At 40.4% G+C, this 19,938-nt stretch overlaps 1 protein-coding gene across 3 annotated transcripts in view; it reads right to left on the bottom strand.

The window, feature by feature from the left end:
- GALNTL6 (polypeptide N-acetylgalactosaminyltransferase like 6) overlaps positions 1-19,938 on the bottom strand; it is a 1,198,528-nt gene that overhangs the window by 137,883 nt on the left and 1,040,707 nt on the right. For all 3 annotated transcript variants that reach the window (XM_056113868.1, XM_056113867.1, XM_056113866.1), the window contains exon 8: positions 9,951-10,068. In XM_056113868.1, coding sequence (XP_055969843.1) covers positions 9,951-10,068 — 118 coding nt within the window. The remainder of the gene's footprint in view (positions 1-9,950; positions 10,069-19,938) is intronic.

Raw genomic sequence — 19,938 nt, 5'->3', positions numbered from 1 at the left:
CCTGGTGTGCTGCAATCCATGGTGGCTGTCAAATAGCCCTGCTGATTTCCTTCCAAGACCTGTGGTAGCTGTCCTCACCTTATTTGGGGCACAAATGTTTTTGCCTAGCAGAGGCTAATGGCATAGACCAGCGGTTCTCAGAGTTTGCTCATTGGAATCACCCAAACAGACTTAAAAATACTGAGACCTCGTCCCCATTCTCAGAGATGATTCTAATGGCCTTGTTATGGTTGCAATGTGGCCCTCAACTGCACAATTAGGTACATTATAAAGACATTAGGAATTTCCACAGATGGGTCAAAAGTAGCATACCACACTTGACAGGGTAGAAGGCAACCAATCTTGATCATGTATATAGCACAGCGGTAGGGCGTTTGCCTTACAAGCAGCCAACATGGCCGACCCGAGTTCGATTCCTCCACCCCTCTCGGAGAGCCCGGCAAGCTACCGAGTGTATTCGATATGCCAAACATGTATATATTTTACATGTATATATCTATAAATGTGTATATTATATAGACTGATATATAATATGCATATTATATATCATAATATATACATATATATTAGCACACAAGGCTCAATCTGTTAGTAATCTCAACCTGCTAGTAATATGTTACATGATAATAATATCTTATACAAGGGCTTAATTGCTCCAAGGTGAGACACAACAATTTTCACACACTTTCCTCTAAGGAAACCTCTTTGGTTCATTTTTAGTGAATTATTCATAACAGGCAATATAAAATAAATTTTTATGATCTGCCTTTGTGGCAGGCTTGGATGGTTGTGGGGAAATTTGAATAATGGTAGTGGAAAAGTGTAATGATGGTGGGATTGGTGTTGGAATATTGAATGCAATAAATTATTGTGAATAACTTTATAAAAATAAAATTTGAAAAAGACATTAGGAACTAAAAATACTCATTAAGGTGTTCAAGTAAAAAAGGAAGGTTTGAGGAACTTTGTGGAGAGAGGTGGTCTTCTCTGTTTTTGCGTCTGAGAATGAGCACCTGTCTACTATATGACCACGGGCCAGCAGTTAATCATTATGGTAGACCAGTGACTTTCAACCTTCTTATGTCCCAGGTCAGTACCAGTTTGGTGGTTGGGAACCACTGATCAAAACTTTCTCCTGATATACGGAGGGCTCAAGAAGTATCAAATTAAAATGGAATTCTCCTAAGAATGGAAAATGTTAGCTCAGTCTACTTGAATGCTCTTTACCTGTGTGTTTTGTTTTGTGTTTTATGACTATGTTCTGTGCCAGAGAATTTTGTTGAACAGTCATTCGTTGGACTTAATTCTAAGTCTTGTACATACCTGATGAGTGTCTATTATTCACTTCTATTTTTCTGAGAAGATTTCTGCATTTAAAAGATGGGATTTTAGAAAATGCTAACATTTGGATCTTTATATGGGGGATGAATGTAGAAATGCACTCTGGAAAATCAGAGACTCAAAAGTTTTAACATTATTACAGTGATTTGAATGCTTAATAACATTTAAAGATGAGAGGTTTTTCTTTCCTGATCCACTGGGCAGTGAGCTTGGAGGTCCTCTTTGTCTCCAGGTGCAATGCCAAATTGAGTACCTGGAACAAAGCCTGGCATAAATTAGATGCTCAATAAGAGCTTGTTGAATGACTACATGCAGTTTTCTCCTCCCTAGCAGCTGGCTTACCTACTAACATTTTGAAAGCTTGCTGAATGATTCTGGGCCACATCAGAATTAAGAGTCCTATTAAAAGGTACTGAAAATCTGGCAGAATGCTGTTTATTTCTTTTCCCCTTACCCCTGAAAATAACACAGGTTGTTGTTTTTTTATATGACATGAAATCTACTTTTGTATTCAAATTTAGAAAAAAAGGAAAATATTTACAGAGGAAGAGAAGCTCCAAGCACTGCTTGACCACAAACTCAGAGACCTTAATCTAGAGTCTTCTGGAAATATTTTTGTTCATTGATGGATTTGGTCATAGTTTTTTGAAACAAGTCTTTGGTTGAGGAGTAAATAGCAAGCAAGATGCCTGATAATGACAAGAGAAATCTTTTTCTTTAGAGCTTCTAAATTAAACTATTAAACTATTCTAAATCCGGAATAGTTTTTGTGTGTGCTCTATTAATGAACTCACCCCTACATATTTCCCCAAACCTGAAGTGCTGAGTGAGAGCTCTTTACGATTGTCAAATTATTCACTGTTTAGAGGCAGTATTTGCTTTCTCTTTCACGTAAGTTGCCATTTAACAAGCTATTTGTCTACAGTTCTTTTGATTCCTTTCATCTGGAGGGAATTCTCGCTTCAATGCAAATTTAAACTGAGTGTTTAAGTGTGTCTCCCTCACAGTGCAGGCACTGATCGGTAGGAAGCAGAGCACACTAGTGAGAAGAAAGAAGAGAAGTGTCTGAAAGGGGAACCTGTAAGACACAGCTGTCGCCAAAGTATCTGTCATTCCAACCAAACAACCCCGGGCAATTTAGTCCTGAACTTCCAGCTCTGTTGCCATGGTTGCTAGACAAAACCGACAGGACTGCATTCCAATTATAACCTGCAGAATGACAGATAACGGAAAAATAGCATGGGGGTAATAAAATCTCAGGTCACTCTGGAGACATGGGATAGATACAGGTGACAGAAGTGAGAGATGCACGTTGATGATGTTTGTCTAAAAAAATACCTGGGTGATCTAGAAGGAGACGCTGCCGGCGGTTTTCTGTTTTGGAATTCCTGCCCTCCCTACCACTTCCTGTCATGGCTGGCGTCACTGCTGCAGTGACTGGGGGTAGCAGACACACACCTGGAAGTGGTGCATGCACAGGTTTGGTTAAGCCACGGTGCTTCTTGGGAGTCACACATCACCTGGTGGTGATGTCACTCCTGCAGTTTGCACACCTCTGGTCGTGGTGTTTGCACACAAACTTGCTTGGCTTGCACTCTTAGTTGAGGCATACAAGGTCTGGCTCTGGGGCTCACTGGGGTGGCTGCGTGGATGCTCACACACATGCTTACCAGAGGTCACACGTGTCCTGACCAGGGTACCCACTTGTGTTTAGTTGTGGTACACAATGGGGTCATGGTCCTTTTTTGTGTTGCTCACATACACCTGGTTAAGTGTGCATCTGGAAATCACCTGGGGCACTGGGGAGCACAGAGAGCAGAGCTGCTGGTCTCCAACAATAGAGCTGCCAGCCGTCAACACTTGGCATAGATGGTGTTGGATTACAGTTTTAAACATTTTAGGTTTAACATTGGTTTGTCCTTGCTCTCCCCCTGCAGGGAGCTTAAGTTTATTAACTCCCACCACAGTGCTTCTGAGGGTCACCCAATTCCATCAGGCACTCCCTTTCCTCTGTGTTTATCTTTCACTTCTCCTTTGTGTTCTTCTCCTATCTGTTAATCACTTTTATCCCCAAATCACACCCTGTGACTTGTAAATTCTCCAGAGGACTCTGGATTTTGCGTATATAAGTCAAATATTGCTTTTCTCTTTCCTTTATGACCTTTGCATGGTTTATTTTAGTGCAGTGTCCTTTTGTATGGGCACAGGAAGACAGCTAATGCTATGCTTTGGTAACCTGGGAGATATTTGACTCTGAATAATATTTACTCCTGGATATCTGTCATATTTACTTGATTTAAGCTTTAGTTGCACTTAGTTCCCAACACTCCAAAACAGGCGCCTCTCTGAGGGACAAGGATGGACCCAGGGCAAGCTGTAAACTACCCTGGCATTGAAAAGGGATTGGCTAAGTGCCATAAGAAGTATAATAAATTAAGAGCATGGTCATGGACAAACTCTGTCATGACCCAAAAAGAAGTAACTGAATAAGGACCCTTCTGGGGTTAGGAAAGACTTATTTGGCCTAAGAATTGTAGTTTGGGATCTATTGTGAGATTTGTTCAGAAAGAGGCATCCTCTAAGTTTAAAAAGCTCTTACTGTGTCTGTACAAAATAACTGGAAATATTATTAAGAAGTAAATTAAGATGATTAAACAATGGAGACTGTCTAAGGAAAGGGGAAAGCAATACAGATGGAATTTGGGCAGATCTCCTAGCAGGAATCTAGAGTACTGAACACTTACATTTTGACCTTGACTATCTCCTAGAAGAACTTCCCCTGAAGGAAGGGCTTAACATCTGTTCATTGTTTATGATAATGTTCAACCACACCTATGTGTAATTGCTAGTTCCACCCCTTCACAGTGAGACTTGAATAAGCAGCCACTGATTATTAACCAGCCTTGTGGCCCCCTGTTCTTTCCATTGTTTATTCATCACTGTTGGCTGGCTGGAGGTGGGGGCGAAGGAGTTATGGTGATCAGCCCCAAATACACCGTGGGACCACTTGGGTCACCACAGATGGGCCGGTAACCATCTAACCAAGGAGCAGTGAAAGATGGGATTCCGGAGATTGAAACTCATGACCATATGCTTGCAAGACTGGTGTCTAAACTACTGTGCCATTCGTCTAGACCATATATAAGGTATTATTTTTGGACACACCTAGCTGTGCTCAGGATTTATTCCTGTCTCTGTGCTCAGGGATTACTCCTGGTGGTGCTTAGGGGACCATATGAGGTACTGAGATCAAACAAGAGTTTTCTGCATGCAAGGCAAGAATCTTACTCCTGTACTTTTTTTCCCCACGCTCAGATTTAAGATTTCACTTATGATCCAGATTGTCATTCAAAGTTAGGTATTTCTTGCTTAATAATAATGTTTTGAAAAACATTTTAACTTTTATATATTCATATATATATAGAGAGAGAAATAGAGAGAGAGAGAGGGAGAGAGGGAGAAAGAGCGTGAGAAACGAAGAGAGGGAAAGTGAAGGAGAGAGAGAGAGAAGGAGGGAGGGTGACGGCGAGAGAGAGAGAGAGAGAGAGAGAGAGAGAAATTAATACTAATATCTAAGGCCAGGTAGAACAAGGACCAAGAAGCTTGCCACAAGAGGGTCTGGGAGATGAAGGGCAGTTAGGATAGAGATGGGACCAATATGACAATAATAGTTGGAAATGATCATTTTGGACAGAACTGAGTGTTGAAAGTAGGTAAAGGGATACACCTGATAACCTTGAAGTATCTGTGCACTGGTGAAGGGATGGGTGTTGGAACATTGTATGACTGAAACCAAATCATAAATAACTTTGTAACTGTACATCTCACTGTGATTCAGTTAAAAGAATCCAATAAAAAACATCCCTTGAATTTTAATGCTACAAATATAGTAATGTTAACTTTTCCTTTACTGCTGAGATGAAATGTAAAATTCTTTTTTCCAGTTGAAGGTATTATTGAAAACTATACCCAGTTTTGGGCAAATCTCATAATCAATGATATTTTTGCCAGGATCAGTAGATAGTTTTGTGCTATTAATCCATCATGAAGATATATATCTGTTCAATGACATGTAGAGCAAGGTTTTGGTGAATTCTAGAAAATGGCAGAGATGATTTGGGTAAGGACAATAGCAAGCATCGGTATGTTCTGGGGTCAAGTAGAAATAAAGTTATTTAGCCTTTTTTGTCATTATATTTTACTGCTTAAGACCTAATTTTATTTTTTTTACCTTTTAGATTTTATTTCTTTTTTTCTTTTTTTTTAAATGTAGAAGTAGCAGTGTAGCACTATCCTCCCATTGTTCATCAATTTGCTCGAGCAGGCCCAGTAACGTCTCCATTGTGAGACCTGTTGTTACTGTGTTGAGCATATCAAATACATCACGGGTAGCTTGCCAGGTTTTGCTGTGCGGGCGAGATACTCTTGGTAGTTTGCCGGGCTCTCCGAGAGGGGCAGAGGAATTGAACTCAGGTTAGTTGGGTTGGCAGTGTGCAAGTCAAACACCTTACCCGCTGTGCTATCACATCAAAATGTAGGAGTATTTTGCTATTTATTCAGCCATTGATTAAGCTGATTGAATTGAGCATAAACTCCACCCTATTTTTTTTTAATTATAGTAACCATGGGCTGGAGCGATAGCACAGCAGTAGGGCGTTTGCCTTACAAGCGGCCAACATGGCCGACCTGAATTAGATTCCACCGCCCCTCTTGGAGAGCCCGGCAAGCTACCAAGAGTATCTCGCCCGCACGGCAGTGCCTGGCAAGCTACCCGTGACGTACTCGATGTGCCAAACACAGTAACAACAAGTCTCATGATGGAGATGTTACTGGGCCCGCTTGAGCAAATCGATGAACAACGGGAGGACTGTGATAGTAACCATGATTTACAAATTACAGTAGAGTCACTGCTAGGGTTTCATGCATACAACATTTCCACATCACCCCCTCACTAGTGTCTATTTCCCTCCACTACTGTCTCAGAGTCTTCCAGCCCCCATTTCTCCCCAGTCTCAACATCCCCTCTAAGAATTGATCCGAATCTAAGAATTGGTCTACAGAATAGAGCTTTCTCTCTCCCATCCCCCACCCTCATTTTCCTGCCCCACATCTCAATGCCTGGGAAGCTCTATTCTGTAAACCAATTCTTAGATTAGGTTGCTTTTGACAATTTGTTAAAACTTCAACAAAATTAACATATTTAGATTTGACTTCTAGCTAAAAAATAAAATAACATCCACCTCTTGAAATTGTGCTTTCAAATGAAATGATGCATCTAAAGTGCTCAGCTTGACTCTGGAACATGCCACTAAGTAAGTGTGATATTTCAATCATTACTATTGCTGTTATCTCTGCTTCCTGCATTACAGTTGACAGTGCACAGATAGTACTTCAACAAAGGAACCCCAAAAGTATTGGCCAATTGAAAGCTTTTTAAATTGCATGATAAACATTTAGAAATAGAAGAGAAATTGGGGGGCCTGAAAGGTGGTTCAGTGATTGGGGTGGAATTGAGTACAAACTCCAGCAGCCACAAGCATAACTGAGGACCTAATGGTCTCCAACATTCCAGGATCAGAGAAGCTCTCCTAAGACCTGAGTACTCATCTTCCCAGCTCATTTGCCTGAAATTCACTCTGACTGGCCCTGGGGCCCTCCGAGCACTGCTTGGGGTCTTTCCCCTCCTCCAAAATGAAATTAGATGTATGAACATGGTTATTCATTTAATTAATGGTATTTCAAGGATTACTTGGAAGTTTCTCGATGTCTAGAAGCTTGCAATTGTATTATTTGAGGACAATGCAATTTTTCTCCTAACCTATTGAATAGCTGCCACAGCTTAGCTTAGCAAAAATCAGTATTATAATTTTCTTTTTATGCATTAGAATAGTAAAGTAAAGTAAAGTAAAGTAAAGTAAAGTAAAGGCCCTCCCGTTGATCATCGATTTGCTCGAGCGGGCCCAGTAACATCTCCATTGGAGACTTTGTTACTGTGTCTGGCATATCGAATACTCTCGGCAGCTTGCCAGGCTCTCCGAGAGGGGCGGAGGAATCGAACTCGGGTCGGCCATGTTGGCTGCGTGCAAGGCAGACGCCCTACCCGCTGTGCTATCGCTCCAGCCAATTCTTAAGTTTTACTTGAATATATTCAGGTTACATATTTTATGGAGGATATAAGAATTGGTTTAATTTTGTACTGGGAATAATTGGAAAAAATTGATTTGGTGAAAAGGCAATTTTTGCCATGGCCCCAGAAGCACAAGGACTTAACGCAGAAAACCAGCAGCTTGGAGCAGAAAAGTGAACGGACTATGCGTTAAACCGCGCTATTATGCCTGCCCGGAGGGGAAAGGGTGTTGCCCCATTCGCCCTCTCCTCTCTGGAAAGAAAGATGGCGGCCGCACGGGAGCCTTGTGGACAGCGGGTATGAGCCGGGGGTCGGGGGTGACAAAAACCTCATGGGAACAGGGGCATTCCGGTCCGTCCTTCATGCCCTACCGAGATCACCAGTTGCCCCCCACGAGCGACTCTCTGGCACGGCCACGACTCCAGAGCACAGAAACCAATCTCTTAATTATCTGACTTTTAGTAGAAATACTTCCAGGGTTAATAAGTAAAATAGCAGAAATCCAAAACCGCGCAGCCGCGGGTGACAACATTTAATTCTTAAACCCAGCTGTAGAAAGCAAATCATTTCACAACGCTTTTTCAGCATGTCTGATTTGGGGGGGGGGGGGTGGGTAAAATCTAAATAATAATGGTGCATCTTTTATCGAAACAATGAATCTAGTCAAAGTAGATAGAGTGTTAACTAGAACTCATCTGCCTCACAGGAATTGGGAGGGGTGGGAAGTGGGGTTCTATTGGGGTTCGCGGTAAAAAATAAGTATTGGTAAAGGGAAATGTATTTGATATTTACATGACTGAGACCTAACTCTGAAAGCTCTGTAACTTTTCCCACAGTGATTCAATAAATAAATTATATATAAAAAAAGAAAAGGCAATTTTTAAGAACAACATAAAAATAATCACTTTTTATGATTCTTGAATCATAATATACATGAATAAAAATGACAAAGCGAAAGAAAGAAAAAAAGAATACCATTTTTATTTTTGGGCCACATTCTACTGTACTCAGGGCTTACTCCTGGCTCTGCAATCAGGGATCACTCCTGGCAGGTTTGGGGGACCAAATGGGGTGAGTTGGCATCATGCAAGGCAAACACCTTATCCACTGTACAATTGATCTGTACAGGATTTATTTTCTTTAAGAATATACTTTTCAAAAAAAAAACCAGTATCTGAGAAGTTAGGAAAAGAACCTCTGTGTAGCATTTGTCTGTGTGTGTGTGTGTGTGTGTGTGTGAGAGACGTGTGTGTGTGTGTGTGTGTGTGTGTATTTTCTTTCCTTTAGTTGTGCCAAATATTTTTCATTTATAAACTCTGGCTTTTCATTTTCTATCACATGAATGTACATCATGTATATGTAAAATAAAGGTAAACACAGTAAAGTATATTTCTTTGCTGAGAATTTAGAGTCCAAACAAGTCAAGACTGGGGAGAGAGGACACAGGTTAAGGCACATGTCTTGCAAGTGGCCAACCCTGGTTCAATCTCTGGCACTGGATGGTTCCCAGAGCATTTTTGAGGCAGCTCTGAAGATCCCCAGGCCTCCACTGGTGTGGCCCACGGAATCCTGGGCACTGCTGGCCCCAAGCATCAATGCATCTTTGGTCCCTGGCATTGAACTTGTAGCCTAGTTGGCCGAGAATTGCTTGGGTCCTCTCCCTGCCTCCCATATCTTCTGGGAACCACTTGTGATGTATATCCCTCCCTTCCTCTAGCCAAAAAGAAAAAAAAGCCAAAAAATTTAACCTCAAAATGTCAAGATCTGGGAAATTTCAGATTAAAAAAAATTGTCAGGGACTAAGGATGTGACAGCAGAAGAACAAAAACTCCTATGTCTGAGGGCCCGGGTTTGATTCCTGGAACCCAGCACTGTCACTGTCACTGTCCTCCAATTGTTCATTGATTTGCTCAAGCGGGTCAAGTAAAGTCTCTATTGTGAGACTTGTTGTTACTGTGTTTGGCATATTGAATACAACAGCACTGCTCCAGCAAAATAAAAAAAGTAAATAGAATTTAAAAACTCACTTGGTTTGGAATTGGATGGAAAATACATATTCCAATATATTTTAAAATCACCCTTCTGATATCAAGATTGTGAAATAACTGGTTATGATAGAAATGTGAACAACTATTTCTAGGACAATTATGAAAGGCCAACATTCCAATCACTCAACTTGTTTCTTTTTCATTGATGTTTATCCACTCCACAAGCTTTCAAGGAATATGTGTGTCAGTGCAGCAGTAACTCTGGACACCCCTAGTTTCCTGCTGCTGAGAAGTTTTGAATGATTTCTATATTTCTTTGCTGTTAGGGTGAAATTTTATGGAGCATCAGTAGAAAAGAGCTTCTTCTATCCTGAAGCTTTTTGGGAAGGTGCTATGTTTATCTGAGTACATAGGCCCCAAATGAAAATGATGCTGCTCTATCAGGGTCATCAAAGTCATGCAGACACAGTGTGAAGAGTGTCTTGGTGACTTACCTTAAAGGAGATTTCATACTGTTCTCCTCCCCAGATTTCTAAACCTGGATCATAGCCACCCAACTCCCAAAACCATTTTCGATCCACAGCAAAGAGACCGCCAGCCATTACAGGAGACCTGTGAAATGAATAAAATAATATTTGAAGAAATGTACACATCAGGGACAGTGACATTTTTGCTTGGGGTGGTGGCACGGGGGGAGTGTGTGGCAAATTCAAGATCTGACTCTGGTTACTTGGATGGAACTTTTAAGCATGGTTCTCACTGAGAGGCTATAGGGCTGTTCCTGGGTGTCTAATCTATCTTGAAATCTTCATGAGCTTTAAACTTAGCAGTTCTGGATGTAATGTGATGAATGCCTTGCTGGGCAACATTTACTCCCTATGATTATTATTAGGTTCAAAATACATGACTATTAGTAACCGATATATGAAGAAATATCATTCAGTTTTATAATTTTTCCTATGAAATTCAAGAAAATGTTTTTTAAGACAGTATCTTTGAGGGACTATAGCAATAGTACAGAAATATGGGACACTTGTCTTGCACAAGATCTGCCCAAGTTTGAACCTCAGCATCCCATATGATCCCCCTGCACTTCCAGTAGTAAACCTACTACCTAAATCCTTCCAGTAGTAAAGCCAGGAGTAACTCCTGAGTACTACTGGGTGTGGCCCAAAAAGAAATAAAAGAAATGCAATATCTTTGAATAAACTTTTAGTACTTAACCACCAGCATCTGCCAGCTAGAAGTTAGTTCCTTCTGCAGACTGGAAAACTGCCAGGAAAAAATAGACAGAACTTTTTTTTTGTTTTGTTTTTAAGACAGGAATCATCTTTATAGCATAAAATGCACTTAGACAGCATAAGAATAACATGTGGCAATGTTTTGATCTCCAAGTTGAACCCTAGCACTAGACTGTCATTTTATTTCTAATTAAAGTAATTTTAAACTTTTAAATTGAATAACTGTGAGATACATAGCTATAGCATTGTTCGTGATTGAGTTTCAGTCAATGATCCAACTCCAGCCATTGAGCAGTTCACATTTCTCTCCATCAATGTCCCCAGTTTTCCTCCTACCTGGCCGTCCTGCTCTGTCCCCTTAGCTTGCCTTTATGTCAGACACTTTTCTTCTCTCTCTCTCTTTCATTTCCCTTCTAGGCACTGTGGTTTGCAATACTCTAACTGAAAGTATCACTTACGCTCCTTTCAGCACTCAGTTCTTCTCCAGAGTGATCATGTCCAGCTATCATTGTCATAGTGGTCCCTTCTCTGTCCTACCTGCACTCCCCTTTCCCCATTATCACAAGCTTCCTACCATGGACCAGTCCTCCTGGCCATTTTTCTATGTCTTTGGGTATTAGTCACTGTCACTGTTACTGTCCTCTCACTGTTTATCGATTTTCTCGAGAGGGCCCAGTAATGTCTTCATTGTGAGACTTTGTTGTTACTGTGTTTGGCATATCAAATACGTCATGGGTAGCTTGCCAGACTTTGCCGTGCGGGTGAGATACTCTCGGGCTCTCCAAGAGGGGTGGAAGAATCGAACTTGGGTCAGCCAGGTTGGCTGCGTGCAAGGCAAATGCCGTACCCACTGTACTATCGCTCCAGCCCTATTAGTCACATACTATGTTTTTTTTAATCCCACAAATAAGTACAATCATTCTGTTTGTCCCTTTCCCTCTGACTCATTTCACTTAGCATAATACTCTTATTGTCCATCCATGAATCAGTAAATTTTCATGATTTCATTTTTCCTAACAGCTGCATAGTGTTCCATTGTATAGATGTGCCATAATTTCTTCATTCATTTGTTTACACCTTTTTATAGTCCCACCAGTAGTGTTTGAGCTTTTGTTGCTCTATATCTCAGCATTACTTCATATGACTGTGCTCTTAAAGTTTATTATTATAAAGGGATATGGTGGCATCCTCATATGTTTTTTATTTGTATGTCCATGATGATCACAAATACTTAGTATATTTGTATAAAATCTACTTTTTATATTCATTCTGGGTAGAGGTTGATTAACTTATAGAATCTAATTTAAGATCTAAAGTATGTTTTATTAATTTTTCTCTATTGCCTTTATGTTTAACATTTCATTGATTTCTTTCTTAGTATTTATTGTCTTAATTTTTGTGCTTTGTATTTTCTCTTTGTTTCATAGCTAATTTATATGGAAACTGAGATGATTAGAGACTTTTTTAAAAGTAGGTATTTAGTATTATAAATCTCCCCTTCATGTCCTATTAGAAGAATACCATAAACTATGTAGTCTCATTTTTGTGATCAAAGTACTTTCTAATTTATTTATATTTTCTTTGACTGATATATTACATAGATGCATGCAATTTAGTTTTCAAATACTTGGAGATTTTGGAGGACATTATTTTGTTACTAATGTATTTGTATTGTAGTCAGAAAAAATATATACTGCAATCTTTTAAAATTTACTGAGATATTTTAGTGACTCAGGACATTGTCATTCTTGGTGAATCTTCCATGTATATTTGAAAAGGATATATTTTATGTTCCTGTTGAGTAGAATATCTTATAAGAGTTTATTAGGCAAGAGACTAATATATTCAAATATTCTATATTCTTGTTTTTCTGTATCTGTTTTGTTAATTATTGAGAGACAATGAAATGTATGAGTATGATTCTGGATTTGTTCTCTTCTCAGAGTTCTGACAAAAATTTTTTTGACACTGTTTTTTCTTTTTTTTAATTTTGTTTTTGGGTCATACCTGGTGGTGTTCAGGTCTTATTCCTGGTGGGCTCAGAGTGGGCTAGGGGGACCACATAGGGTTACCACTATGGTCCTGGATTGTGCACATGCAAGTGCCTTATCTGCTGTATTCTTGTTCTAGCCCTCCTTGATAAAAGGTAAGGTAAAGGCCCTCCCGTTGATCGTCGATTTGCTCGAGCGGGCCCAGTAACGTCTCCATTGGAGACTTTGTTGTTACTGTGTCTGGCATATCGAATACTCTCGGTAGCTTGCCGGGCTCTCCGAGAGGGGCGGAGGAATCGAACTCGGGCCCTCCTTGATACATTTAATTAATTAATATTTTTTATTGAGTCACCATGAGATACAGAGTTACAAAGCTGATCATGGTCAGATTTCAGTCATACAATGTTCCAACATCCATACTCCCACCAGTGCTTCATACCTTTTTTAACTTTTTCAATAAGCATTTAAATGTTTCTGACTTTTGTATATGTGATATATTGAACTCATATCATTATGAAATAACTTTTATAACTATAAAATATATTTTATCATCCCTGGTAATGTTCTTTGCCATCTATATTGTTTGATATTAACATAGTCACTATTAATATAGTTCTATTTAGATCTGAATTACAGAACACTGATACTTGAACATTTTACATACTTTTTTCTTTAAACTCTTTGTGCCTATATTTAAAGTGGGGTTAAAAAAAAAGGTAAAGGTAAAGGCCCTCCCGTTGATCGTCGATTTGCTCGAGCGGGCCCAGTAACGTCTCCATTGGAGACTTTGTTGTTACTGTGTCTGGCATATCGAATACTCTCGGTAGCTTGCCGGAAAGGTCATGACAAGATGTTGTCAGGGCTAAAAGCTTTTGAAGAATGAACTAAGAGGCATTAATAAGGGCCCTCCCGTTGATCATCGATTTGCTCAAGCGGGCCCAGTAACGTCTCCATTGGAGACTGTTGTTACTGTGTCTGGCATATCGACTACTCTCGGTAGCTTGCCGGGCTCTCCGAGAGGGGCGGAGGAATCGAACTCGGGTCGGCCATGTTGGCTGCGTGCAAGGCAGATGCCCTAAAAACTTCCCTTTTATTTTTTTTCTTGAAATCTCTTTAAGTGTGTGTGTGTGTGTGTGTGTGTGTGGTGTATGTATGTATGTGTGCATGTGTGTTTGTGTGTGTGTGGGGTCTAACCCAGGGCCTTATACATACAAGGAAAGTGCTCTTTTTGAATATATACTGTTATATTTAGAATTGGAGTATTATCTATTCTTACTTAATGGTTAGATTTTATTTATTGTTTTTCCTTTCAGCGCCAGGGATAAAATCCAGGGTTTTAGATATGCAATATATGTACTTGACCACTCAGCCACATTCCTCACCAAACCAACTCTTAGTTTTAATTGTATGCATTACTCACGAGTGATAGTACAGCTGTAGGGCATTTGCCTTGCTCACATTCACCCTGGCCAAGCCGGGTTCAATTCCTCTGCCCCTCTCGGAGAGCCCAGCAAGCTACTGAGAGTATCTCGCCTGCACGGCAAAGCCTGGCAAGCTACCCGTGATGTGTTCAATATGCCAAACACAGTAACAATAAGTCTCAAAATGGAGACGTTACTGGGCCCGCTTGAGCAAATGAATGAACAACGGGAGAACAGTGTTACAATGCAGTGCTACTTATGAGTTATGGACTTGATTCATTGCCTCTTCTATGTGCCCATTTTATTTGTATACCTGAGAATTTTTTTGCGTAATAGAGTTTTCATATTTTGAGCTACTGAATATTCTGGGCATCATTTAAAGTATATTTTTGTTCTGGGATACAGTTATATTACTTAGAAATAAATTTGAACATTTGGATGTTTTTCCCAAGATTTATTTATTTATTTATTAATCAAGCATTACCCAATGTTTCCATCTTTTTCTTGTTTCGTTGCTATTTTAATTTGCACTTCTAAGAAAATTAATGAATAGGAATATACTTTCCATATATTATTGGCTGCTCCCAGCAGCCCGGCACACCTCCATTACTCCACTACCTCTACTACATGGCCGCCGACACATTCTAGGATGCTTTCTGGACACTCAGGCAGAGACTCACGCAGGAGTGAAGCCCTACAGAGCAAGGGAAGCAAAACTCTGGACCTCAGGCTCCAGGCTCAACGGACACGGGAACAGAGATCATCTGCCTACTCCCAACAGCCCGGCAGACCTCCATTACCTCCACTACCTCCACTACCCAGCCGCCGACATGCTCCAGGCCATGTGACACATCATAAAACATTTAATACAAGATTACCACACCATATTGGATTACGTGGAAATATGGTTTGAACCATGGGAACACCTGCAAGGGTGATTAGAGGCCGCCCTAAAAGTTTCTATCCCTCTCGGAGAGCCTGGCAAGCTACCAAGAGTGTTCCACCCACACTGCAGAGCCTGGCAAGCTATACGTGGTGTATTCAATATGCCAAAATTAGTAAATACAATCGGTCTCATACCCCTGACCCTGACAGAGCCACCAATATGGCAGCGTTCAGAAGGATGAGGAAGGAGAGGCTGATAAAATGTCAGGGCCGACCTGGGCTGTCACAATGAAGAAAGACAAAAGTGACTGTCTGTACTTTCAATGCACATATGCTGGCATCAGATGCATACATTGAGGACCTGATGGTGCAAGCACGAAAGATCAAGTACAACATAATTGGTATGACCGAGACAAGAAGGCATCAACCATATCACGCCATTTTCGAAACGGGGAAGAAGTCTTCCTTGGAACATGTGACAAAAGAGGTGGTGGTGGTGTCGGTGTCCTTGTCAACACAAACTTGGCCACAAACATTGATTCATTCAAGTGCCTAACAACCTGAATCGGATGATTACACTTGAATAGATGTGGCTCACACCAGCAGTTTCTATCTTTGTTGTCTACGCACCAACGTCCAATTATGATGAAGGAGAAATTGAGAAGTTCTACATGGAGCTGGAGAAGTTCTATAAAGAAGACCACACCTTCTACAAGATCATTGTCAGTGATTTTAATGCCAAGATATGACCGAGAAGATCAGCTGAAGAACTCCACATCGGGACCCATGGCCTAGAATGGAACAAACAGGGTGGGAGACTGTCCGAGTTCATCATGATGACCAAGACCATCCATGGTAACTCACAATTCCAGAAGGCTGAATCTAAATGTTGGACATGGGAGTCTCCCAGTGAATGATTTCACAACAAAATTGACCACATCATATTCAATTCACAGTTTTGCCTGACCATGTCACTGTTGTCCCCAAATTCCAAACAGGATCAGACTACTGTCTCCTTCATGCAAAATTCTACTTCACAGAGCGGGGAGAAAGGGCTGCAAAGTTTAAGAAGAGAACTCCCAGAACAATCACCAACTGGGAGCTCTTTGGCACTATTATGGCAATGTGGGAAGATGCCATCATTGACAATATTGAATACGATTGACTGGTTCAGCATCTCCATGATTGTGTGAAGAATGCCGAGAGAGAGATAGCCACAAAAAGTCTTCGAAAACTCTCGAGCTCATTTGCTAATGTGGCTTGGCGCAAGCCTCAGGTGACTACAAGCGAACGTCCAAACTTGTAAAGCAGTGCAGAGAAGCAATAAAGGAAGACCTCAAAGAGAAAAGCAGCAGTGCTGACAGATGTGGCAGAAGCTGGGAAAAGCATTCACAATGCCCACCTGTCCTTTGCCAACTACAAGACCAAGATGACTGCCCCCCGATGTCCTGATGGATCTATCACATCTTTCATGGAGAAGATTATCCATGACTTCTACTCAAATATCTTCTATAGCCATGTCTACCTGTCTGCATACCAAATTCCTCAGGATGGATATATCATCCCCAACGTTCTCCCTTCCAAAATCCAACATGACATTTGATGGTAAATAAGGAAACAACACCCGGCCCAGACAAGGTCAAACCCGAACTCCTGAAGAATCTGTCATCAGTACTCATCAATACACTGGCATGGCTCTTCACATGCTACTTGTCTGAATGCAAGGTGCCGTCCCAATGGAAAACCAGCAGGACTATACTACAGTACAAGAAGGGAGACATCCAGGACATTGGCAACTATTGCCCAATCTGCCTGTTGTCTGTAATCTACGAGCTGTTCACTCAAGTCATCCTGAATAGGATTGGCAGAACACTAAATGAAGGACAACCATGCGAGCAAGCCGGTTTCCAAAAAGGATTTAGCACAATTGACCATATCCACACAATAACCAAGCTCATTGAGGTTTCTCGGGAGTTCAAGATGCTGCTCTGTCTAACATTCATTGATTTAAAGAAGAGCTTTGATTCTGTTGAGACTGAAGTGGTCATTGAGGACCTAGCCAAACAGCGTGTTCAGTGTCAATACATTAGGATCCTCCGTGAACTGTATTGTGAATTTACTATCAGCATCTCACCATTCTACAGGGAGGTAATCATTGACGTCTAGAGAGGGGTTCAGCAGGGTGATACCATTTCACCGAAACTCTTCAGTGCCACCCTTGAGAACGTCATGTGATGACTGGAATGGGAAGGAATGGGAGTGAAGATAGATGGTCGGCAACTACACCACTTCCTCTTCGCTGATGACATCGTTCTTATAACACCAAAGATCAGCCAAGCGGCAGAAATGCTGACTGACTTCGACGGTGAGTGTGGAAAAATTGGACTACAGCTGAACCTCACGAAGATAATGTTTATGAGAAACGGTCTCGTTCCTGATGTTCCATTCACTCTCAACGGGACGAACATCTCCGAAAGCAACAGTGATGTGTATCTAGGTCGAGAAGTCAACATGATGAATGACCTGGCACCTGAGTTGCACAGGAGGAAGAGAGCAGCTTGGAACGCCTTCTAGAACGTCGAAGAAATAGCTAAGAGGATGAAGAACCTCTGACTCTGGGCACATCTCTTCGATTCCACTGTTCTTCCTGCATTAACATACGCCTCAGATACCTGAACCCTACAAATACAGGATGAGAACACTAATCGGGTCTCCCAAAGAGGTATTGAAAGAGCTATGCTTGGAATATCATGCTTCACTCAATTGAGAGAAAGAATCCAGAGTTCCAACCTATGTCGACGATCAAGAATCAGGGACGCTGTACCGTTTGCCAAGGCATCAAAAATCAGATGGGCTGGACACGTAATGCGATTTGGAGACGACTGCTGGACTAGAGCTGTTACTGACTGGATTCCACGGGATGTAAAAAGACCATGTTAGCTGCCCACCTATGAGATGGTCAGACTTCTTCGTCAAAACCCTGAATGATTGGTTTGAGGCTCTTTGTGTTCCTAGAACGAACAGATGCAATTGGACTACATTAGCATGTTACAGGATGAATGGAGACGTTACTTAGCACCCGCTCGAGCAGATTAATGAGTAATGGGATGTCAAGTGATCAAGTGGTCAAGTGATATTGGCATCTGTTTAAAATTGAGCCTATTTCTTGTGTTTTTTTTATGTTTGGGTATTCCCTATTGCCTTAATGGAATATTGTAAGGGCATTAACTTATTTACATGTGATGATATATATATATTCATATATAAATATATCTATACATACATGTATATACATTTTAAGTTGAATTAAGGTCGATTTACAGCACTATTTAAGTTTGATCTTTTATTTATTTTATTTTTTGTTGTGGGGCCATACCTGTCTGTGGTTAGGGCTTACTCCTGGCTCAGGGACCATTTCTGGTAATGCTTGGGGGACCATATGGGCTGCTAGGGATTGAACCCGGGTAGGTTGCATGCAAGGTAAGAATCCTATCCATTATAATATCTCTCTAACCCCAGTGACAACCCTGTATATGTTCTAAAAATGTAGTGTCACACTTGAAAAAAATATGTTACTGTACATTGTCTGCCACCAAAGTACAAATATCCTTCCATGCAATAAAATATTTTTATTTTTATTAATTTACTCTATTTTGAGCTCTTTATATCATGTTTCTTGGGCTGCAGAGATAACTATGCAGGATAAGCTTAGACTTTCCTTATTCGATCTTCATCAACTCATGGTTCTCTGAACCCAGAGCAAGGAGAGGCCCGCAGCACTACTGGGCATGGTCCAAAAATCACAAAAGGAAAAAAAAAAGTATTGTACTTGCAAATAAGTTGTGATTCTTGACACAAAATGTTTAAAAAGATCTTTTTCAATAACCTCATTTTGGAGGTACTATTGATATATCTATAAGAAACCTTTGTCATAGAAAGTGGTAAAAGTCTTTTTTTTTTTTTTAAAGATTTATTAGGTAGCATTGGGGCCATGCATAGTCTAAGGAAAATCATTCGCTACTCTTAGGAAAGGCTTTTTGTGAGTTGCTCTCTGATATCAGAGTTTTCAGCCTGAAGGGCCGATAGCACTGTTCTCTGCCTTGTATGCCTCTAACGTTTTTGAGTGGTTTTCTTCCTTATCTCATTCCTCATAATGCATTAAATTGGGTTTTGAATTTCTCTATTTAAAAAAAGTTGTCATCTTTGGGGTGTCTTTATAAAATGAATATAATCATGAGGTAGTACGTTTCTGTTTTTCATTCTTCAGGTCATAGAAAGGTAGCTTCTCTGAATATTTCATGGAAATCAATTTTCTGCTCTGACTGAATGCTACTGAACTAGGTAACAAGTATACTTTTCTTTTTACTTACGGTAGATTGGTTTGTTTTTCTACATAGATTGTTATATCCAAACTTGGCTGACTTTAGATTTATGTAAAAGAATGCTAAAAACTTTTTGACTTGGTGTCAATAAAAGTTTCTGCAGGTTCTCATTTGCAAAAGTAATTTTCAAAGTACAGTTCATTGTCTTCAGATGAGATCTAGTTCTTAATGTAGCCTTGCCCCATGCCTCCCAAAGCATTCTAAGGAGTTTCTGGTCTTCCTGATGTTCTCTATATCCTATGAACTCTTTTTATCTGTATATGGAAAAAATGGTGGAATCATCATAGAATTCCTCCAGGACATTTTTGCTCATTCTCATACAGTCATTTCAAATTTTTAATATCTCTTATGACCTTTGGCAGTCTGGATTGAAAAAAACAATCATGATATCATACTGAAAAGGAAATATATCCAAATTCTTATTGCAAAAATAAGCTAGAGATGGAAATCTAAAACTTCAGTTTTCTCTCACAGAAAACTGTCTCTAATTTCCATTCATTTCTCATGCTGGCTGCATTGAGGGTCCTGGACATGAGAACTGCAACATGAATTTGATCAGAAC

Source organism: Sorex fumeus, unplaced genomic scaffold, assembly GCF_029834395.1.
Source record: "Sorex fumeus unplaced genomic scaffold, SorFum_2.1 ptg000024l, whole genome shotgun sequence".
In the NCBI taxonomy this organism is placed as follows: domain Eukaryota; kingdom Metazoa; phylum Chordata; class Mammalia; order Eulipotyphla; family Soricidae; genus Sorex; species Sorex fumeus.
This window is presented reverse-complemented; position numbering and strand designations above follow the sequence as displayed.